At 37.3% G+C, this 25,233-nt stretch overlaps 1 protein-coding gene across 6 annotated transcripts in view; it reads right to left on the bottom strand.

Moving 5' to 3' along the window:
- The window catches only part of LOC149189472 (pentatricopeptide repeat-containing protein At3g26782, mitochondrial-like), a 92,018-nt gene extending 88,700 nt beyond the window's left edge, over window positions 1-3,318 (bottom strand). Inside the window, exons 1-6 of one of the 6 annotated variants that reach the window (XM_089413225.1) lie at window positions 3,137-3,318; window positions 2,885-2,995; window positions 2,486-2,557; window positions 2,072-2,163; window positions 1,647-1,723; window positions 1,497-1,555 (exon numbers count right to left, since the gene is read on the bottom strand). In XM_089413225.1, coding sequence (XP_089269351.1) covers window positions 2,502-2,557; window positions 2,885-2,995; window positions 3,137-3,188 — 219 coding nt within the window. In that variant the 5' untranslated portion in view covers window positions 3,189-3,318 and the 3' untranslated portion in view covers window positions 1,497-1,555; window positions 1,647-1,723; window positions 2,072-2,163; window positions 2,486-2,501. Of the gene's footprint in view, window positions 1-1,479; window positions 1,556-1,646; window positions 1,724-1,855; window positions 1,933-2,071; window positions 2,164-2,385; window positions 2,558-2,884; window positions 2,996-3,136 lie in introns of those variants that run through there. The other 5 variants (XM_089413223.1, XM_089413222.1, XM_089413224.1 and 2 more) reach the window with 5 other exon arrangements.
- Window positions 3,319-25,233: the final 21,915 nt, after the last annotated feature.

A 25,233-nucleotide genomic window follows, 5' to 3' on the forward strand; every position in this document is an offset into this window, starting at 1 on the left:
TGATGTTATACGGTTCAATGATCAATCTATCTTTTTTTATATCTAATTCATCATTCTATATGTTTTTGTTGACATATATGTATCGAAATATAAAAGATATATATATATATATATATATATATATATAAAGCTCCGGGATTCGGTCCCAAACTGGGAGCTTTTGAAAATGTTGCTCCAGCTCCCGCTCCCCGCCTTCACTCCCGCTCCCAAGTAACACTAATTTCAACTCTCTTGTGATTGGAAAATACTTCCATCTCCAATTGAATTGGTATGATCAATATATAGAATATGCACTATGCAAGCTTCAGCAATATTTGTGGATCTCATTTGCAATATTTTGAAATGATATTCTAGTGTAATGTAATTTTATTAGCATTTTTTCTATTTTCCTTTACATGGGAATGCGTTTGACCAAAATACAATCTCTATGCTCAAGTTATTGTGAAAATGTTCTATTCTAGTTTCCAAATGAAGTCACAAAACCAAAGTATTATATTAAAATGGTTTAGAGAACTTCACATATGCTAGCAAAGTATGATATTAAAATGATTTAGTGAAATTCACATATGCTTTGCCATAAAAATACAAAATTAAAGTATGAGATCGAAGCGAATTTGGAAAGGCATTATGCCATAAAAATACAAAATTAAAGTATGAGATCGAAGCGAATTTGGAAAGGCATTATGCCATAAAAATACAAAATTAAAGTATGAGATCGAAGCGAATTTGGAAAGGCATTACAACATTTGGTATCCATATTTCATCTCATGATTCCTACAATTGGATAATACTTGTTAATATGATAACTAGTCTAAAATTCTCTAAATAAAATTTCTTTCCCAAAAAAAATAATAGGTATCCTTTTGACGATACTTTTAAACACTTGAACGATATAATACCCCATCCAATTGATAATCATAACTGGAATCTCTTTAGAAATACGTGTTTTAATTGTGAAAAAAACACATTCTTAACCCTATGAATAGTTATAACTATGAGTAAATACCTAGAGCAAAGATGAATTTACAATAGTAGTATGTTTGGAAGTTCAAATGGAATCTAGTTCTCCCAATGCACAACATAATCCAAGATAAACCTTAATAACATAATCCAAGAGAAGCATGCTTCGACACAGAGCAGCACCAACTCATGTTATCCAAAACATGACATCAAGGAATCTTCTTGAAAACAATCCCCAAAAATAAGGAGCAACATGAAATTTGACATACGTAGTAAATAACATCAATGTGAGTGTAACCATCTATAATCATTTTGCTTATAGGAAACGCTGCTTCTAGTGTCATGTAATTCATTTACTGAAATTTCAGAAAACAAATTTCTAAATAATAATTTTGAGCATCATCTAATTTAATAGAGAACTGGCAATATAGAGAATAACCATATAACCTCTGGCGTTAGCTAGGGTTTACTATTTTTTTTAGAATAACAAACAGAGAATATGAAGGAAGGCGTATCCACCTGGTTGAGACAGGTAGTTTGGTCGTATGCTTTATTGTCTCCCCTTCTCCGGCATGTTCTCTCATCTCTCCAAAGACTGCAAGCAAAGATTGAAAAAACAATCAATGGCTAGAATCATTCTGTTTATATATGAATGATAAGAAAACCAAACAAAGAAGCAAACCCACCCAGGGGAAAAAATTGGAGAACTGTTAAGTTGAAACAACATTCCTTGAATCATCGATCCCTGACCCTTAATAACCTGCTGCAAACCAGAAGCTCATTTCTATCCATAAATCAAAACAAGACAAAAATCATGCAATGCTATATAAATCGTCACCTTGAAATCGAAATAATCAATAAAAAGTTTTAACCTATGACCAAAATAACCAATAACCTGAAACCTCGATATAAAAATCATCGGAGTATTTATCTAAATTAGAATGGGAATCATTCGAACCCAGAGCCCTGGAACAGAATCATCGGAATTTTTATCCACGTATTAATCGGAATCTGAACCCGAAAACCAGAATGGGATCGGAAACCTGCTGGACCAGAGCCCGGATGGTATTAAAAAAGGTTTAACCTCTCCAAGACAATGAAACACTCTTACAAATAAAACGCATCAAGGAAAATCATCTATAAAGCTCCTCCACTCCAACGAATTTCACCTCTACCGGTCGTTCTTCCGTTTTTTTGTACATCCTGCAACAAACCAAATCCCCCAAGTAAACAACGCAAACACACAGGTAAGCAACTTCCAGCGAAGCTTGCTTTTTAGTCAAATTGGCGGAACTTATCTCTAAATAATTATTTACTTTAATTTAGCAAGACTTATTCACTAGATTAACCGCACCTTTTACAGGGTTAGCGGTTTTACCTAAATGGAAAATGTATGAAAACGGCCAACTGCACATATGAAAGTACCTCATGTAAACTACAAAGACGATATGATCTGATACCCTATCCGCACTCTCCTTGAATTCACTGACAAAATAAGTATTAAAGGCATCATGTCCTCTTTTACCTACGCAAAGTATTCTTCACACTTTCTCCTGCAATTCAACTGCAAACGAGTAAGTACTTTTGGTTCTTTCTCCTGCAATTTGACAGCAAACCATTTGTGAGACGGAGAGTAGGAGATAAAATCACGACTTAGATGAACCAAAAGAAACCACATGTCGTCATCTTCAATTCGTTGTGGCATAACTCTCTTAACTTCTTTTACATGTTTTAAATAATTAACCACTTCCAAAAAATATGTTAGAAGGCGCAAACGATCTATATCAATAAGATCATAAAACAACTATTGCCGGTATAATAATAAATAATAACTATTTAATCTTTCTTAACAATTATGACGGCTCCATCCATCAAAATAAAACATAAATGCCGAGACAAAGGATGCAAACGCACAGGGGGATACCTTGATTTTCTATGATGTCAGCCCCTTGCGTAGGGCATCCTTGTCTCCACTGTATTTCACGGCAACTCCTATTTCTTACCCGTGAGGCAAAAGCCTCCCCACCACAGTCAGCTAAGATGAGTATATAGTAATCAGCTTAACGAGAGTTAGGACAGATAAAAAACTCTAATCATGAACAGAGCGCAAAGACGAAAAGATACATTCCCATATCAAAACGGCATAAATTAAAGCGTATGATAATCAGATACGTACCAGGAGGCCGCGGGCGCGCCCGAGACGGAGAGCCGAGGCCAGACACCACCATGAACGAAACAGGAGCAACAGGGAGGCAGAAAATATGGCTTCCAGCCGGGAGAGGCTGGAAGAGGAAAACCAAAAGGATGCCTTAGAATGGGGATATATAGATGGGCTGTGATTTCCGCCAGAAGGTGGCCATGTAGCAGCAGAGACGTGATTCAGCTTGACAGTGGCACTTGGAAAAACGACAGCAACCGGAGCATGAGGAACGCCGGGTGTCCAGTGAGAGAGCAGCTGATAAACAGACAGGTGGGTTCCCCTGATGGAGGTGGTCCAGTGAGAGACCAGCTAATAAGCAGACAGGTGGGTACCTCTGTTGGGTGGGTTGGTAGCTATTGGTGGTTGCTGAGGACTTCCTGTGTAGAGGCGACCCCCATGATTTCCGAGGCTTGGATCTACAGATGGCTGGGGGTGTGTGGCTGCACCGTCTCGACGCTCTCTTAACTTCTTTTACATGTTTTAAATAATTAACCACTTCCAAAAAATATGTTACAAGGCGCAAACGATCTATCTCAATAAGATCATAAAACAACTATTGCCGGTATAATAATAATAAATAATAACTATTTAATCTTTCTTAACAATTATGACGGCTCCATCCATCAAAATAAAACATAAATGCCGAGACAAAGGATGCAAACGCACAGGGCATCCTTGTCTCCACTGTATTTCACGGGATCTAATGCACATAAAGCGGATAAACTTAGAAATGATCGAATGCGTGCCTGGACAGAATTCGTACCTACGGAGAGTATACCGATTAAATGATCGCACGTGCCTACATTTGTACCTGCAGTTTGCTAAGAGTATGTCCAGAGAAATCGGTCCTTGCATCAACATATGACACGTAAACACCCACACAGAACATTGTTGTTACATCAATCTCGTATTCTCTTTACATATTACTTGATGTGAAGAGAACATGCTGAATGTCAATTGAAAAAACATTTTCGTATGGAGTACTCTGTAATGCGACCTTTTAGAGATGAATGTGACATTGCTATGGATGATGGCTTATGGCAAAGATGATGGGGTCTCAAATTTTCCGGCGGCTCCAATTTCCCTGAGGTACGTTTTCATCTCGGGGAGGTCTGACAACGAACAGGAACCGTCACCACCACTGTCCTGCCGGAGTGATACGTACAGTGTGCTGCATTCAATTTGATATTTGATATTTCAAATTTTAACGCGCCCCCGAAAACACTTCGTGTTTGATATTTCATATTTCAAATTTTAACGCGCCCACGAAAACACTTCATGAATTCAAATATCTAAAAAAAATTACTTGTCGCTAAAATTAAGTCAAATTTACTTGAATAATAATTAATAAATTCACACCAATAAATAAAAATCTTAATAAATATATATAGATATGAATTGTCTCCATAGTTAAAGCCTTAACTATTTACCATAACATTAATGCAAAAGATATAAAAATGATTTAATCTGTACAAAAATTAAACCATGAAATTATGATTAAAATTATATGCATAACTATTAGAAATATAAATGTTGAATAAAATGATTTAATTTCTCCAAAGATTAAACCATCAAATTATGATTAAAATTATATGCATAACTATTTAGAAGGTGAGTTATATATATATATATGCCTTATTTTAATGAGTAACATTATAAAATATTTAAAAATTATATGATTTTGTTTTCTAGTGTGTAGTGTGTATGAGGCAATAAAATAAAATTATATATTTAAATAACTAATTAATAATAAAAAAAGAAAATAATAATAATAAAAATTTGTAAAAACTAGAATGCATGATTTTGTAAAAAACATAACTTAATTAAATTAAAAAATAATAAATCACAAGAATAAAACGACAAATAAAATATTGTACTGTTGAATGCCAATCACCTAATATTGTTTATATATATATATCCTTAAATTGAAAATATGCAGCAACAACAAAACTTATAATTCATGAAAATAGAAATAATAGAAAAAGGGAAAAATCAAAATCAAAAAGTTAAATAAAACAAAAAAGTAACTAATAGATTAGAAGTTACTAAAAACCCATAATATGACATCACCTAATCACCTTACAAATAAATAAATTGAAAAGAAATAATAATAAATAACAAAAATTCAATTCTTAGTGTTAAACTATGGATAAAATGGAGAAATTTTAGGTTACAAACTATACGTAGTCAAAACAAAATTGAATATGTAATACCATGCCACATATAATAATAGAAACCAATGTAATAAAGAGTAGAAATATTAAATAAAAGATGAAAGTGGCATCATACTAGATTTTATGTTTTAATTATTTTTAATGAAGGAATGCACATTTTTTGGGAAATTTACTAAACACTTATTCTTAATTTGAGGATGGCATCTTAAGTAAATTAATTGATTGCAATTTTGGCAATCTAACTCTATGAAAACATAGAGTAAGATCCATAATACTCACAAATAGACAACCAATCTACGAACTAAACCACCCTCAACAACTTTCTTGTACTTCACACAACTCAGCCACTAAAATCAAACGTCAACAACGCAGAGAACGATGTTATAAAATCAGGGTGATGCTTTAGTGGGAGGCATTGCTAGAGCACATATCTCGCAACAAGGTAGTGTTGATTTCTGGTAGCATCGGATGTGCTCTAAGTCTCAAATTTTGCAGGGAGGCTTGGGCACATGTATTCCAAAGAACCTAGAAAACGTTTTGGGAAATTCCACCCAGAGACAATTTTATTAAAATAATTAATTATTTTTATGGGTCCCTAAGTCTAAACTTAGGAAACTAAAATAATTAATGGGTATTAATATAACTATGTGTGTAACTTCTAGAAGAAGACGAGGATCAAGCAGAAATGATCTTAGCCATTGATTAGCTTCTAATTTGGGCCATTGAATGTCAATGAGCAGATTATTTGAGGCTTGAAGGTCATTTGGTAGACACACAGAGAGTTGATCAGTCAAATCGAATTGATGAAGCTACAGGCAACACAGTGATTTGTAGTGATCACGTAGAGAGGTGCAGAGGGAGTTTTGGCTAGAGGATCTTCTCCGAAGCCAAGAATACGCAGCAGAGAGGCAGAGCGACACAGAGAGGAGGTAGTGCAGAGGCCAGAGAGGGTGACGTAGAGTTAAGAAGGGCTCACGCAGACCCCACGCAGAGTAGCGCAGAGCCTCCTACACAGAAGTCTGAATTTGCTGAGGAGGCTGACGTTTCTGAGCCAGGAGAGCTGGAAATAGCTCCAGAGGGAAAATCAATTCCCAGCAGAGGTGATGTAGTGCCTTAGAGGCTAACGCAGGGCCCACACAGGGGTAGCACAGAAGTAGTTGGGGACTCGTTGGTTCAACTGTCAGATCAGTCGGGATTTGCAATGTAGAGTGAGGTAATCTCACTAATTTCTTCTGCCAAGTGAAATTCTCTGTACTATATTGCTAGCTAGGCATCTAGAAGTTGTATTAAGAAATAACTTTAGCTTAATAATAAAAAGCTTAAGATCTGCTGCATTGATTTTCCCACATTGGGTTTTTCCGGGGATGTTTGTCCAAAAACAACTGTGTCATTTGTGTGTATCTTTCTCTATTGTTCAATTTCTTGTTTCGGCATATTATTTTAATGGTGTAGGCTACAGTGTATGTATTTTGATGTTTGTTGTAAGAAACTGCAAATAACTTGTTCATGTAAATCTAACAAGTAGGAGAAATATCACTAGTTGCTACAGTAGAGATTCTCAAGTTTGAGGAATTTTCACATGGGACAAGAGCACAGACCTAGTCCACTCTTTCCGCCAAATCCCCCCATTAATTCATGCCTAAAAGTTTCCATGATAAGTAAACTACAATAATCAATTACCAAATGACAAGGCATACCTTTAGGTTTGGGAGGCCCACCTTCAAACATACGGTCATGATAGATAGGTGAGGGACCACATGGCTGGCTTAGGTGGCGGAGAAGTGGCATAACGAACTAGTTGGTGGGTGTAAGGGGATATTGGTTGTTGGATGAGGACCATCTTCTAGAAAAAACATTCCTAGGGATATCACCCACAAAATGGTGGGTAACAAGGTGGTTGCAAGGGACGGCTGGTTACCAGTTGAAGACAAATCTCGGAGAAAAAAATCTTCTATATGGGTCACCCACTAGTGTCAGGTAAAATCTGGCTCCAATTGGGACATGAGCTCTCAGTAGAGTGCACGAACCATGTACTTGAACGGGAGGTCATGAGAACACCAACAATATTTTGGGACCTCAGATGTATTACCTGCACATCAAAGATAAAGCAAATGGGGTAGCATGTGTTGATGGCATCATTTGATCGCCCATGCTTTTGTTAGTCCATAAAATCAAACAGGATATAAAATTAGTACAACTATAGTCTAAATGCACCTAATCTAGCATGAAACATAATATTATATTAAATTCTAATGCGAAAATGAGTATGCTATGCATCTTACTCAAACATGCATATTATGCTAATACTACGTGTAATCACGCCAATGCAACCAACATATCATTATATCAATACGAGAATAGTTGCCCATATGATTACTCATGCAATAAATCCAAAATCCAACATAGAAACAATCATATGGAAGATGATGTGAGTGGGATTTAGGAAAATATGATATCCATATGTTTTAGAAGGGAGTCGCGAATGAGGGGAAGGACACCAATTTGGAGATTCAGAGCCTTTCCTACAAATAGAGAATGTAGGATTGAATGGCCAGTCTGAAGAACTCCCTGTTACGATCGTTCTTGACAATGTGATGCTTCATGGTTACCTCGAGGTCATGAGGGGAAGGAAAAAGGGGACTAATGATACAGAGAGACACAACAAGCAGGTTGCTCGATATGATGATTATGTTGAAAAGGGACAACCATTGAGTGCTCATGATCTTGAAAGTATGACTGGGAAGAAGTGATACATCTAACATGTGGCTTTTCCTCAATATCATATTTATGAGGGGGAAAGGGCTCATCAATATGATGGTATGATGCAATGGTTCATGAATAACTCAACTATACTCCTGGGATCCTGGAGAAGGTAAGGAAGAGGAAGACCCTTGTCGATGTCATCATCAGTATCATAAATGGGGCTTTTGTCAAAATGACAGTTACTTGCTTCCAATAGCCTTCCATGTAGGGGAAATAACGATCTTCCCTTTCAAGGGTGTTAATAGGTATATCATTATGAGTAATGCCCTGAAGGAAGGGAAAACCAACCTCAACCTCATCTTTCTTGTCAGTATCATAAATAGGGTCACGGTCAAATTGAGGACCAACGATTTCCCATTTCCCCTCTTCAAAATGCAAGTAATTCCCAATATTAATGCTCAAGGGATTAATGGGATCACCTTCTCTAAGGTCTTCAAAGAGTGCATTATCAGAAATAATATCCTCGAAAAAGGTGGGGTTAGCCTCAACTTCACTTTTCATAGACTCTCAAAATTATTTTCATGACCTTTTTCATCATGTGGGCCCAAGGAGGATCTGTGTTCCTGCTCATCATCTAGATTCCCAAGGTCTTCTTCAACCTCTTCATATTGTTTGATGAGACCCTCCCTTTGGAGGGCTATTCGAGGCTTTGACAAGCAATTTCATTAGTTTGGAATTTCGGCCCCTTATACTTCAAGAATTTTTTGATAAACTCGATGAAAGATGAAATTCTTTCGTTTCACATGAATCGAGCCAACCTCAATGTTTATATTCAATAGATATAATAAATAACTCGATGAGGTTATCTAGGTGAATCACATTCACATTGAGCATACCTGATGAATTTTGCTATGTGATCAATTGTTGAACATAGAATTCGATCAGGAGGCTTAACTGAATACCAGAAAATTATTGAACATAGAATTTTTCTCCGCAACCCACCAGAAAATCTACATCTGCTCCACCCAAAATCCTCCACAAAATAACTGAGAAATCACTGAAAGGTAGTGCTGAAAAGATAGAATGAAATTCTAGCTATTTCCTAGCACAATATTGCAGCAATTGCTTTAGTAGAAATGGCCCAAAAAACCCTTGCGCAGGCCCTAAGGAAGAATAGTTCGTCCCACACAAATGCAACAGTCTCAGGCTCTAAAACTCCACATAGAAATTCGTCTTCCATGCAAAATTCCTACAAATTCTCAAGGGAAATCTCCCCGGCAATCTCTTCCTCCAAGCCACTCTACTTCTTCTACTGCGCCCCCCTAAAAAAACATCCTACTTTTTGTAGAGATGAAATGGATCACAAAATACAGGAAAAGAAATATCCAATCAACTCCAAATTTTCTCTCCTAGGGTGACACTCTAAGTTCACTAAACGAAAGTTGCGATTCTCTGCTTGGAAATCCATGTGCTAAGCAACACTGGTTGACTTAGCTCAACAGCTTAAGAAAATCTCCAATTTAGAAATGAAATGCCAAAGTCGGTTAATAATCTAATTGGGACTCTTGTAGGTGAATTTCCAGAAACGATTTTTGGGTTTTGGAGATCTCATATATTCTAGCCTCTCCAAAAAATTTCATGGCTAGAATACCTTTGATGCTACAAAAACTAACACTTCCTCCTAGCGAGGAATGTGTTCAAGTGCTACTGCACACCCTGTCTATGCATCATCTCCTGTCACACTACTAATGTTTGGCTGTACTACCCACCAACCACTGTGCAACTCTGATATATGTTGCATTTGTGTTGCTGTTAACACTGCCATACTGCTGCCAACACTGCATCTGCACTGCAACACCCTTTCATCTATTGCTACTGCCACTGCAACACTGCATCTGCATTGCAACTCCCTTTCATTTGTTGTTGCTACAACTGCAACATTTGCAACTGAAAAGCATCCAAAATAGCATGTCGTTTCTACTGAAACGAGTTCTCCACCATACGCATTTGTTCTCTAAAATAGAAGAAGTTAGCTCTCCCTAGAGCTCTCATGAGTATATCTGCCACCTGCTCTTCTGTGGGAACATATTGTAGCTGGACTGCTCCACATTGTACACAGTCTCTGATGAAGTGACACGGAATATTGATGTGCTTTGACCTATCATGAAACAGTGTATTCTCAAAGAGCTTTATGCAACTCTGATTATCACAATAGACACTAGTCGCCTCCATCCTTTGCCTAAACAAGCTCACTAGCAGCTTTCAAAGCCATATAAATCCACACGTAGCTGTGCTCACTGCCATATACTCTGCTTCTGCAGAGCTCAGTGCTATTGACTTCTGCTTCCTACTACACCAAGAAATCATCCCTAATCCAACACTGAAGCAGTATACAAAGGTACTTTTCCTGTCCACTGAACTGCTTGCCCAATCTACATCTACGTACCCACAAAGTCTGACGTCATCCCCTCAATTATATCCCAATACATACCCGACTATGTCGCGAACATATCTCAAAATATACCTTGATGCTGCCCAATGTACCCTCTTCGGCTCTACCATGAACTGACTAAGGGTATTGACTGCGAAGCAGATATCTGGCCTAGTGTTGACCAAATACATGAGAGACCTAATAAGTTGTCTATACAGGGTGGAGTTGACATCCTTGTCATTTGATGCATCTATCTTCTTCCAGTTGGTGATCATGGGTGTAGACATGGGTCTATAATCCTGCATCCTGAACCTATTCAGAATATCTGTAGCGTATCTTCCTTGCCCAAGGAAGATCTCCCCATCCTTCTACAACACTTCCAATCCTAGGAAATAGTACATCAACCCCAAATCCTTCATGTCAAATCTTGCTGCCGAGTTCCTCTTGCAATCCTCTATAAGCCTTAATGATCTTGTGAAAAATAGATCATCCACATACAAAACTAGAATGAGTGTCTCACCCTCTACCATAAAATCGTAAAGGTTTGGATTTGTGTCACTCTTGACGAATCCCCTCTGCTGCAAGTAGCTGTCAATCCTACCATACCATGCATTGGGAGTGTGTTTAAGTCCATATAGAGCTTTCTTCAATCTACACACATTTGTGTGCATCTCATGAGTCTCAAAGCTCTCTGGTTGTTGTATGTACACTTCTTCCTCTATCACCCCATTCAAAAAGGTTGTCTTGATGTCCATCTGAAGAATCTTCCATCCCATCTGAGCTGTTAGAGATATTACTGATCAGATAGAAGTGTATCTCACAATTGGGGCGAAGGTCTCATCATAATCTGTCCCTTCTTTTTGTGCATACCCCTTTTCCAAGAACATAGCCTTGTACTTTTCCACACTTTTGTTCGGCATCTACCGCATATTTGATTTTATAGATCCATCTAGAACCTACAATTGATCTGCCTTTCGACCTTGGAACTACCTCCCAAACATCATTCGTCATGATAGAGCTATAGTCTTCTGCCATGGCATCAACCCACACCTGATGTTGTGCGGCCTCCTGAAAGCTGGAAGGTTTTGCAACTTGAGCTACCAATGCTTGGTACCTGTCAGGCTGTCTACGCTATATTTTGCTCGTCCTAGGATTTCCAATAAACTCCTCTGCATATCTCAATGTATGACGAACCTCTTTGCTAGATTGACCACTAGTCGTGGGAGGTTCTGCCAGCTCTTCCTCATTGTGTCTCTACTGCTCCATTTGCTGAGAACTCCCTGGATTTCCTACACCTAAGGAAATACTGGTACTAGTCACAGTACTTGATCCTTGTGATTGTCGTCTTGCCTGTCCCATTGGATGCCCCTATGGCTGCCCGTGCTGTTGGACTAAAGGAGCTTTTATTGACTGATTTAGATCACCTGAAGGCATTTGATGAGATCTCTTGAAAGCTCAGTCCTCCATGAAATTCATGTCTCGCCTTACTATAATCTTCGTATTGGTAGGAAAGTAGATTCTATATGCCTTTGAGGTTTTACTGTACCCAATGAAGAGCCCCTTCTCTGCAATCTGATCCAGTTTGGTCCTTTTATCATATGGCACTTGGCAATAAAAAATGCTACCAAAAATTCTAAAGTGGCTTACTTCTGGCTTTTTCCCTGTGAAGATTCCTTCTGGTGTTTTCTTCCCCAGTGCTTTATGGATCATGTTCCCAAAGGATCTCCAACAAAAAATGAATCATATCCAAATAATGATATGCATGTTGGGTTTTGTTATGTTCTTTCCACGACTAACCCACGTAGTTAACTGGGGGGTTAGAGGGGGGCGGGTAGCCCCCCTCTACGGGGTCCGGGGCAGCGCCTCGGGAATTTTTTTTTTGGACCCTATATTAGGTTGGGCGAACCTACCTATGGTTTTGTGCATGATTTTCGCACATGGTTTTGGACGCGATGGTTTTAGGTCCATGGTATTGAATGCTTCGGCATGTATAAATATGTATTGTAACATTGAAAGGAATATAATGAAAAATCAAGCTGGTAGTCCCGGTTTTGGGATCCAGGGGAAAATCTATGTGCATATGTGTTTTATGTGTTCTGCTCTCGCATTGTTTATTTTCTTTGTTTAAGAATTCGTATGCAGGTAATTTCTGTACAGGGTTAAAACCTACAATGCATTGTCTCCCCATCCTTTTTCGAATCCTATTTCTTGTAACTTACCCACATCAGATTCAAGTAACAATCAATCAAAGGCATTGACATTGTTTTTATTTTTTATATCTATACACTTTGAATCTGATTTGTTTCAAGAACATATTAATTCATATTTAAAGTCACATGGTCATGAGAAGATATCAATCAAGTAGGACATCAAAAAAATCAACCTCAATGAAGTGTTGGAATTTCTAAGTCTAATAGTTAGAAACCCTCCATGCACTTTACTAATTTATTACCTACTTGTTTTGTTAACTAACAAGTTATTTACCATGTAAATACTGAAAATAAATATAGTTGCATGCTCAACACATTACAGATCATCAACTGAAGGAGACAAAAACAAGTACACAAATGACACCGTTGTTTTTGGACTAATGTCCTTGGAAAAACCCAATGCGGGAAAACCAGTGCAGCTATTTGAGGGTTTTATTATTAAGCAGTTATTTTCTGAGTACACCAGGTGCCAAACTGGCTAACCCGACAGAGATAAAAAAATATGGCAACAATACCTCTCTTCAGAAACAGGTATTTAGAAAGCCTGCTCCACGAAATCACTCTCCAACATAATCTGAATCTCATCATCAGCCCTACTGGCTTCTGCGTCGGCCTATTGAGGCTCTACACGACCTCTTTGGATCTTTGTGTCACTCTTGCAGCCTTTGCGTGGATGACGTAGGCCCTTCTGGCCCTGCGTAGTCTCTGCTGCCTCTGCGTGGATGACGCAGGCCCTTCTGGCTCTACACAGTCTCTGCTGCCTCTGCGTCTGCCTCTCTATGTTTCTACCATGGTCTCTCGGAATTGTCCTTGCCTCTCTATGTTTCTGCCCTGGTCTCTCGGAATTGTCCCTGCCTCTTTGCCTCGTACTCACTACCCCTCGCTACAACTGATCACTGATTCTATCTCTCTTAGCAAACCCTGCTCTATAGAATAGAATGACTGATCACTCTGGTGTGTTCTCCAAGTGACCCTCAAACCTCCTTATATACTTTTCTCGTTAACAAATCAACGGCCGAGATTAAGTCCCTAATCAATGGCTAAGATTAATTCTCGCTTGATCCATGTCTTTTGGACCATTCTGAAACTGTTTTATATTAATTCACATTAATATTTTAATTTCCCTAAGTTTAGACTTAGGGACTCCATTAAAAATATTAATTATTTTAATATCTCCCAAATTGTTTAGAATCTGCCCAAACCCTTTTTGGGTCTTGGATATCTCATTGTGCGCTAACCCATCCACCAAATTTTGTGGCTAGAGCACATATGATGCTACCCCAAATCAACACTCACTCTTAGTGAGGACTGTGCTCTAGCAATACTCCTTACTGAGTATCACCCTGATCATCTAGCATTGATCCCTGTGCTGATGCTAGGCCTGTTGCCTATCATCCTCTACAATGTTGCATCCTGTATTGCTTCCTATAGCTCTGCCACTACCATTGCAGCATCTGTACGACAAATCCCTCTGCATCTGTGTTGTTTCCCACGGCCTTGCTACTGCCACTATTGCATTTGCATTGCATCTCCTCTCATCATGCTGCATCGTGCTGCCCATAGCACTACCACTGCTAACTTCTGCACTGCAACTCAGTTACTGAGAAGTAAGTAACTAATCTCCCAACTTTGACCTCTTTGTCAGGCTAGGGTACTCCTGATGTTGAATCTCCCTTTGCCACTGAAATGTGTTCCCTCTCTAACCTCTTTTCTACAACAACAATTCCCTGCATCTCGCACCGTTGCACACCTCTCTGTGCCATCCTACACTCGTGCAACACTCATGTGCCTCTCGCACTATTACAGTTTGCTAGCCTTGCGTTGTCTTGGAAATTCTACACTGTAGCTCTCTCTGTCGCTTCATCTGCATCCGTCTCTACCCACATCCACCAGTGCTGTTACTCCTCTTTGGGGCTCCCGTAGCATGGTCTAATCCAAGAGGCTGGGTACCTTGAGGATCCTGCCAATCATTACCTATAGTCCGTCTAACTACAGCTCGATGTCTCCCCACTTCCGGTCAAGTGGTGGTGTGCACTCACGGAACAGTCATCGTCTGTCTTCACTTCATTCTCTGCCCTTTCTGGCGCTACTTGGTCTCAGAGACCTCTCCCTCTTTCTTCTTCCTTGGACACTAGATCGCATAATGACCCAGTTCCCCACAGTGGAAGCATTTGATCTTGGATAGGTCCTTCTTCTTTCGTTTCTCTTTCTTTCCCTCAGATGCTAGGGCAACATTCTCCTCCTCCTCCTTGACTTTGATCCCCTTGTCATTGCTTCCTTCCTTGCTTAGCCTTCTAATCTCTTCTTGGCGAAGAGCTGCCCAAATTTCCTCCCAATGTGGAAGGGTCGCACATCCCAATATACTCTGGACAAATACCTCCCAATCTTCTGAGACTGCATTAAGGGTTGTTCTCACCATCAATTCTTGATCCAGCGTGGCCCCTATGGAAGTCAGCTGATCCCATATCTCATTCAGTAGACCGAGGAAGGTGTCCATCGGTTCTCCCTTCTTCATCTGGTATGACCGCAATTGATTTTCTAGTAACATCCTTCTTTGCACATAAGTATGTTGGTACAATTTCTTTAGGGCCTCCCACATCTCATTTGTCGTTTTCTTCTCGACAATGTGTGGTACTACATGGTCCTTGACCCCATCAAGGATGATGTTGTTGGCCCTTTCCATTGCCTCCTCGTACTTGTCGTTGTCAGCTAGGTCAGCTGGGATCACTATCGTCCTCAAGGTGAAGTGCTTGACACGATTTCTGTCAAGTACAGATAAGATTCTGGCCTTCCAAACTGTGAAGTTTGAGGCTCCATTCAGTCTGTCCTGGTCTCTTACTTTGTGCAGTGCCATGCTGCTCTTCTACTTCCATCTTGGAAGTTCTTGATGTGACTCCATTTGAAACTTGATTTCCCTCCTAGAAACCCTTTTTCCGATGTCAAGATTCCCCCTACTCTGATCGTCTGTGCAACTGCACCACTGATCCGGAATTCTCGACTAGAAACCCTCGATAGCACCTCCCTCCTCCTTGGCCTTGCCCTGTTAGGTATTTTTCTGACTACAAAACCCCACCATCTCCACTCTGCAACTTACCCACAGCCTCCTAAACCCCAACAACCTAAAGGTGAGAGCTCTTAGGCTCAACACAGTCTCGACATCAACGAACTAGCTCCCTCAGCGAACCAACCCTACTAGCCTCTGCGTGAGCATGTCTTTGCCTTCTTCAGCCTTTGCGCAACCTCTTCTTGGCTCAAACTTGATGATGCAGGCCCTATGTCACCCCTTCCTTGCTACTTTGTTGCTAGGAATAGCTTATGTCACTAGGAAGGTAGCATGAAAGAAACAATTTTCATGCAAATTATAGTTGGCAATGCTTTCAATGTCTCCTTTCCTTAAATATTGATGAATAAAATCAATGGGTTGACCCACTCTTATGATGAAAGGGGTGATTACATCAACCCTATTTATTATTGGATGGAGGAAGTTTGTAGCATTACCAACCAACCTTGACAAAAAATTGGCTTCATACGTCAAGCTCGCAATCCCACTTTGGTTCTAAACCCACACGTGATGGAGATTCCATGTTATACTCACAAGATGGTTAATATATCTCTGCTTTGGTGCACAACCAAAACCAAGGGAAAGCCTCCTGATGTTGATGATTTCATCAAGTGTTTGCACTAGCTCTATGACTTTACCTCGAAGTGCTAGTCCCTAGTTATCCAATATGATTAAGAAGGAACTAAGCACTTTTGAAAAATTGTTTTGTAGTTGTTTAGATGCTCAAGTTTTTCTTTCCATGCATTTAGTTTGAATTCTTGCTTTACTTTCTTGAATTTGATTTCTTTAGAATAAATTTGTGTTTTTAAGCATTTTCCTTAGAATGATTACATGCTTTCTTTTTATATCTTAATTATATTTAGATAAACCATGATTTCACGCAAAATAATTGTTTACCAAGGTATCTCCTAGTAAAGCCCCACCATAAGCCAAATTCATAATAAAAGCAAACCATGAAATTTATGAGTATTTAGCTAGGCAATCCATGAACAATATAATCATCTACCAATGAGGTAGCATAGTACCAAAAAGCATCTCACAACTATCAACCAAGTAATCAAGTGGAACCATATACTTATAATATACAAAGCTCCTTCAACCAAAAATATATAACCCTAAAGTGGGCACTGTGAACTAAGAAAATCCACCACAGAAGCCACTTCTCATCCCACACTACTAGTGTCCAACCTTAGGGTGCCATAATTAGCATATATGAACCAAGGATTAACATCTTCTAGTTTGAAAGAACAAGCACCATAATGTAACAACATGATGAGATAACAGACTTGATAATTATAATTTTAAATTAATTATTATTATTTTATTAATAAATTACTAATTATATAAGTTACTCTATTTTAATAATTGATATGTTGTGTTCAATAATGATTATATTTTTCTTTTATGTTTTTCAACTATTTGTAATAAGTTTAGATTCTTTAATGAATTGTCCTTTTTATTTTCAGTTTCTCGTCTAGATTGGTCTCTTTAATGGCTTTTTTGACAGACCTTGTGATTTTAGAGATGGTTTTTCTTTCAAGTTTTTTGTAGCTACCACTGTTATATAAGTGGTCTTTCAATTTACTTATTTTATGTAGTCCCCACGATCCATTACCACTGTGGTGCGACCTTTGTCGGCCTTTAGAATGATAATTTCATTATTATTTCTCAGACTTTTTATGGCTTTAAGTTTCTCATGGTTTAGATTTCTTTTAGGAGGTCTGGCTTTCCTTAGGATGGCAATGCAATCTTGTCTAACGAGCTCTTTTTCCTCATCATTGAGAGTCTTGATTCCATCTTCAAGACTGCAGATAATTTCTTTGTTAGGGATTCGTTTGGGGGCTAGGGAAAAATTGAGACCTTTGTCAAGGACCTTAGCTTCTTCCATTTCCAACTCATAACAATAAAAAAGTTATAAACATATATAAGTGTATTTAATTAGAATAAATTTAAAATAAAAAAGACAAACTTATTACAAAAAGGTGAAAAACATAAAAGAAAAATATAATAATTAATGAACGCAATATATCAATTATTAAAATAGACTAACTTATATAATTAGTAATTTATTAACAATAAAATAATAATAATGAATTTAAAATAGGAATCATTAAACTGGTCGGCCTCCCAACTTGACAACCTCACCTAATCATATTTATTACTCCAGTTCCTCTTCTTTGTAAATTTGTCTTGTTGATGAGTCTTGGTCTAGACTCAAAACATCTACAATTTAAAGATGAAAATTGTGGAATATCCAAATTCATTGTCTCAAATGCCAAGCATATTGAAAAAGTAAGCAAAGTTATGAGGTAATTTTACAAGATTTGAATTCTTTAAAATTTGTCTATCAAGCCTTTGTTCTGGACAATTTTTGAGTGATCATAGTCTCAAGTTGAAAGGCGTGTGCTTGAGTCTCTTTTGGAAGCCCTAAAAGGTTTTCCATTGTCACCTTTTCAAAGGGAGTCGAAAGTGCTTTTGAAAGAGGATACACCTATACATAAAAGAGATCCAAGACTGATGGTATGACGACCTCATTTTGAGCTTAATCCTTGTTGAAAAAATTCCAGAAACCATACTATACACCTATGCATAAACACATTGAAATTCTGAGCACGTAAAGAGACATATAACAATTATTCATTAACATATAACATTCATTCATTAATCATAGACACAAAAAATTTATCATCAAAAATATGTTTTCATAATATTGTACATGATGTTTTTAATGATATAACTAGTAAAATCATTTATTTTTCTTTCTTTTTGATGGTCTAGTCATGTACTCATGACGTTGCCGAGGATTCCACAAGATGGGTGGATCATCAATTGTAACAAGAAAGAAATGTTAAATTGATATTTTTGCCATTATTCATTAATAAAAAGAACATTAGAGTTTTCTTTACCTCATGCACTAGTGGACATTGTTGGAATCGTTGCCCCGTGCTCCTCTTTTGGCTTCCATGTGGTGTTTGTATGTTGTGGTGTGATCTCTGCCAAAAAATCTTATATAAGAAAGAAAATGATTTTTCGATTAGATAATGTAAAATTTAAAAAACAAAAATTCGTAATTGAACTTATGACATAAAAAGATAACTTTAAAATATGAGTATTACCTGATATCTTTGAAGATGTTGGTTGAACATGTTGATTCGATATTTAATGTAAGGGATTTTATTTCTAATGTGAATCAAATGAGCAAGTTCTTCGTTTGTTCTAACCACAAGCTTATGGAATGTTACTATTGGGCTAGGAGGCATGTACAACTCATCATCATCAAACCAATTAGGATCATTAAGCATTTCCTTAGCAGCATCTGTGGGATGATCTAAGGATGGTACCTTCCCATTATCACCCTGTTTATCAAATAAGTGTAATTTGTAATTTTATTCCACCATCCTCAGCTATAAACATTCAATGATTTGAATTTGATGAAACATTTTATATCAATAAAAAATTCCAATTTAATGAGTTAGCTGAATTGAATTGGGCATCATTTGGTTGAGAACCATCATGAGGTTACTAGAAAATGGAATATAATTTTTTTTTTAATTGAATTTACTTGGATTAGTTCTATATTAGGAGGCCTAGTTAGTAGTACTAAGTGAGTCAATGGTATATTTTAATGTGAATCTTATCTTTTGTTGATCATGATTTTTTCAAATGGATAGCTGAGTTAATTATCACATAATTGAAGTCATTATGTAATTAAAAGGGGCACATGAAGATGAACAATTTAATCACAAGGAAAATGTTTATAAGTATCTCATCCCCAAGACTAAAATGGGTGTTGGATTTAACAAATGTTGGTACGCTATAAATAAGTTCAATGCAAGGTAGTTCTATTTATAAAGCTTATGGAAACTAGTGTTATAACCTATGAAAGATTCCATGGTTTTCCTAGTGGTCATATGGGTTGTACATATTTCAAAATGACTTGTATATCAAGATGTTTAAAATCCATAAAGTTTATATGATACAAAATAGTAGAATGTGTCTTTTAGATTTTTCCCCTTATTCAATTTACATGGGTTTTGGTTGAGCCTCTAACAATTGCTTGCATTATAATTTAATCATAACCTCAATCTAGAGTTGGATAAAGAAATATCACAAATATATGATGCCTTTAAGTGTGTCATCATTCATTCATATATCCAAAAAATATTTTATTTCAATAAATTTTATCACAAAAAATATGTTTACATAATATGAAACAAAATGGTTCTAATTTTTTCCAACAGAAAAATTACAACTTTTTATTAAGATAGTTTAAAGTTACATGTGCACATGCCATGAGGCATTCAACCTCTTAGTAAAAAATGTGGTACTAAAAAAACAGGCTCTAAATAAACAAGTGCAGTCATTTTTTATCAAGTTTCTTTCTCCTTTTTAATATGAAGTTTTTGATGATGTCTTGATCTTGGCCCCCTTTAGTTTTTGTGGTCTCTAGTGTAAAATGTCTTGTTTCTAACCTAGTCCTACAACTATGCTACTGCAAGTGGGGCTGAGCATCAACTGAAATAACAAAGAAATGTTAAATTCTTATTTATAGTTATTATTATTACAAATGTTTATTTAATAAAAAGAGTAGTATAGTGTTATTTACCTACTTCAGTAGTGGAGGGAAGCTGAATACTTTCGGATATGGCCAAATGTTCCTTCTCTTCTCTAGCCACATCATGTACATGCTTTGGTGCAGAAACAAGAAACGTTATAATTAATACACCATTTGCATTTAAATATTTTTAATTTTATTCCATACTACAATTTTTTTACAACACATGAAATACCTCCAGTATCTAGTTGAACATCAGTCTCAAGATCAGGCACTCCGTCATTAGTAGGCTCATGTGTTGTATCTACATTGCTTGCCTTCTTTTTACAATCAATCACATTACTTTATGGCAAAAAATAAGAATGAATATATTGTACAAGTAATTATTTAGAAATGTTATTCATTGGTTTTATTTTCCTATGTGTTATGTTGGATGGTGGAAGATTTTGAAGACGCCAAGCTTGTCCTCTATTTAACCACAACTTGATAGTTGTACTTGAAAGCAAGCTTTAGGTATTCCTCTGTGGGAGCCTCTTTGAATTGTGACCCCTATAATTTTGCATTAGAACATGAATTTTTCTTCCTTTGTGATATTAAATTAAAATTATTAACAATTTATAATTTGGATGCAATTTTTTTTTTATATACTTACAATTTTTATGGCTAGTTTTGAGTAACCACCCAGGCCAAGATGATGTTTCCCATGTTTGGTTATTCTAGCCATTGTGGCTTTGAAAGTATCTGGGAGCCTATATTTAAAACATTGAAAAACTTATTTAGATGTCACAATGATGATAAAGTATCATAATTACATTATTAAAAGTGCCTCATACCTTCCTAATTCGGGTGGAGTCCTCCCTTCTTTTTGAAGTGTCTTCTCGTGTGCATCTGCCACGAGCACTCTCCACTCCATCTTTGCAATTAATGGAGGGCAGTTATGCAACCTGGCCCTTTCCAATTGAGACCTATACTGGTCCCGCAAATATTTTAAATCTAGGTCTGCCTTTGAGGTAACTCTAGGTTTGTCGAAGGTACCCTCACTAAACAGGGAAACCATCTTGTTAATAATTTCATCTTTTAATTTGGAATTTTTTCATTTCCAGTTTTTGCAAATGGTCAACCCAAATATTTCCAAGGTTATGTCATACAAACACCTACAAAATACATCACTTCCTGCAAAAATATATTATCATTAGTTTAAAATAATCACAGACTATATGTTAATTTCATTTAGGTTGTACTTAATATTTAAAACACTTTTTAAATACTTATAAGTTTCTCTATATTCATGGGGACATTATCGTCATTTACCAAAAATGTGATCAATAGTGATCCCATGCTAGTAACACTGGAAGTTCTAGCAAATGTCATTTCAAATTATGCATTTGGATCATGCTTTGCATCCACAACATCATGTGTAGAGCCTAACGTACATTGTTCAGGGGGTACATATCTTGTTGTGGGTGTTTGAGTAGTTGTACTAGCCTTAATGACTGGTGACTCACTCACAGGTGCAGTATTGGCGCTGCTACCAATGTTAGCCCCCATAGTCATAACATGAGGATCGTACTCCACCAAAAAATCCTGTAAAATAAAGAGTTTTTTTATAAAGGATGAAATAACTAAATCATAAACAAATAAATGGGATAATTAATTGAGTTTCTCACCCTATACCGATGAACTTGTTGCAACAAGGTTATCTTCCATTCCTCCTTTGCTTCGTTTATCCAATCTGGTTGGATAATAGAAATGGCACACAACAATGCTTCCATATCCTCATCCTTTCTTGAGAGTGCATCTGCCACCACATTTTGCTTCCCTTTTTTGTAGATGATTTCAAAGTCATAACCCAACATCTTTGTGACCCACTTTTGTTGCTCTTCAGAGGATAATCTTTGTTCTAAAAAGTATTTAAGGCTATCATGATCCGTTTTTACCTTGAAGTGTCTTCCCATTAGGTAGGGTCGCCATTTCTTAAGTGCATGGAGTATTGCCAACATTTCCTTCTCATAAATAGCTTTTCTTAAAAACTTTCCCTTGATTGGACGACTTTCAAAAGCAATGGGTCTTTCATCTTGCATTAGAACAACACCAATTCCATTTCCTGAAGCATCACATTCCACAATAAAGGTTTTTGTGAAGTCCGGTGTAGCTAAGACCGGTGCTTGGCACATTGCCTCTTTAAGATGTTTAAAGGCCTTTGTTGCTTCCGGAGTCCATGAAAATGAATCTTTCTTCAATAATTTTGTTAGAGGTGCTGCTATTCTCCCATAATTCTTAACGAACTTGCGATAATACCCTGTCAACCCAAGAAATCCTCGCAGATGCTTTATGGATGTGGGGATTTTCCATTCCTTAATGGCTTTAATTTTGTTAGGGTCTACCTTAACTCCTTCATGAGATACAATATGACCCAAATATTCCACCTCCTGGACTCCAAAGAAACATTTGGATCTTTTTGCATATAATTGTTTCTCCTCCAATAGTTGTAGCACCTTGTCAACATGTTCAACATGATCCTTCCAAGACTTGCTGTAGATTAGTATATCATCAAAAAATACCAACACAAATTTTCTAAGGAATGGTTTGAAAATTGAATTCATCAAACCTTGAAATGTTGAAGGTGCATTGGTAAGGCCAAAAGGCATGACCAAAAATTCATAATGACCCTCATGAGTTCTAAATGCCGTTTTTGGAATGTCTTCAATCTTCATTCTGATTTGATGATATCCCGAACGAAGATCCAACTTGGTGAAGTAAATTGATCCATGCAATTCATCCAGTAATTCATCAATGACAGGAATGGGGAACTTATCTTTAATAGTGAGCTTGTTGAGCTCCCTATAATCTGGACACATGCGCCATGATCCATCCTTCTTGTGCACCAATACTACTGGAGCTGAGAAAGAACTTTGACTTGGTTGAATTATACCAGCCTCTAGCATTTCTGCAACCATACGTTCAATTTCACTTTTTTGGACATATGGATATCTGTACGGCCTGATGTTTGGAGGAACACTTCCTGGAATCAAATGAATAGCATGATCATGATCACGCATTGGTGGGAGACCTTTGGGAGTCTCAAATACCTTGGAATGATTGTCCAGGACTTTTTGGAGATCTGGAGAAATAGATGATTCCAATGTGGAAACATCTAGCGGACATAATTGTGCAATTACACCTCTTTGCTCCTTTTTTAGAAGCTTTGTCATGCCATTAGAGCTGATTATCTTTCCTGGTTTCCCTGCAATACCCCTTAATTCAACTTCCTTTCCTTCCACAGAAAATTTCATGAAAAGTTCTTGAAAATTAAAAGCTATTGTACCCAAGGATTGTAGCCATTGGACTCCTAGTACAACATCAGCACCTCCCATTGGAATGGAAAGCATTGGGCTAGTCAATACATATTCTCCCATGGATAGCTTGATATTATGGCACTTTCCAGAACAATTTATTGTTCCTCCATTTGCAATCATCACTTGACACTCTGGTGCTGGATATAGGAAGCAATTCAATTCTTTTGCTACCCTACAATGAATAAAATTGTGGGTGCTTCCTGAATCAATCAACACTATTACCTTTTTCTTCTTGATTTGTCCTTCTATCTTGATGGTTTGAGGAGTGGTAATTCCCGCCAATGCATTACAAGATATGGTCGGATTTATTTGTTCTTCATCTAGGCGTTGTTCCTGGAATATATCCTCTTCTTTTGACCTTTCTTGCTCCTTTTCTTCTTCCTCTTCGCAATCTATGTAGAATAATTTCTTCTCACCACACTTATGACCCTTTGTGTATTTGCTATCACAATTGTAACAAAGCCCTTTTGCTCTTTTTTCTTCCAATTGTTGTGGTGTCAACCTTGTAGGTTGTGGAAGACTATGGGCAACAACACTTCTGTCTTTATAGTTGTGAATGGTATGCTTCCTAGTTGCCATAATTTTGCTTTCCATTTTTCTTGCTAACCTGAATGCCTTCTCTAATGAATCAGGTTCCCAAAGGCGCACATCATGTTGGATGTTATCCTTTAAAGACCCTATGAACACATCAATCCTATGCTCCTCTGGAATATCTTTTACCCTTATGTTCAATTTTTGGAACTCCTCAATGTGCTCCATTATTGAACCCTTTTGTTTGAGACTTATCAATTGGCTAAAAAAAGCGTTGCTTTTTGTATCTTCATAATGTGCTATCAATTCTTCCGTAAAAATTGCCCAAGTGATAAATTGTTTACGAGAACAAAGCCATTGATACCATACAAACTGATTTGGTTCCAAATATAAAGTTGCCATACGTACCTTTTGTGTGTTTTGCACATTATTGAGATCGAAGAATTGCTCCATCTGTAATATCCATGTGGCGGGATCCTTGCCATCAAACTTCCTCATATCGATTTTTGGAACATGGTGAGTCTTCGATCCAACATTAGAGTCTATGGAATCATGATTAACATTTCTTTTGTTCTCATCATGAGTTTCCTTTACTACCTTTTCACCATTAGTGACCCTTTCTTGTAGCAACTTCTTCAATTCTTCCATCGAATCCTCCATCTTAGCTTCCATGCCCTTTATCTTAGATTCCACACCATTTATCTTAGATTCCACGCCACTTATCTTAGCTTCTGTTAGCTTTTGTGAGCGTGACATTTGTTGCACTTGTTCTTGTAATTTTGATATATCATGTAGCATTTCTTCCTCTTCTTCATGAGTCATGCTAGAGCTTTCAGGTTCCTTACTAGGTGTTTGCATTTTCTTTCCTCGGGGCATCAGTTACCGATAATAATGCTTTACTTTTCCCTTTGAATTCCTTCAAACCAAGCTTATGCAAAAATTAAAAAAACTACACACCTTTTTTTTTTACTTTGTAGAAGCCTGATATTGAATTTGGTGTATCTCTGTAATTCCGAATCATCCACTTCTGAAATTGTGACTTGTAGTAGCCT

This window comes from Pinus tabuliformis, chromosome 3_1 (assembly GCF_031772625.1).
Source record: "Pinus tabuliformis cultivar Carrire ecotype Pingquan chromosome 3_1, CPIR1, whole genome shotgun sequence".
Lineage (NCBI taxonomy): Eukaryota > Viridiplantae > Streptophyta > Pinopsida > Pinales > Pinaceae > Pinus > Pinus tabuliformis.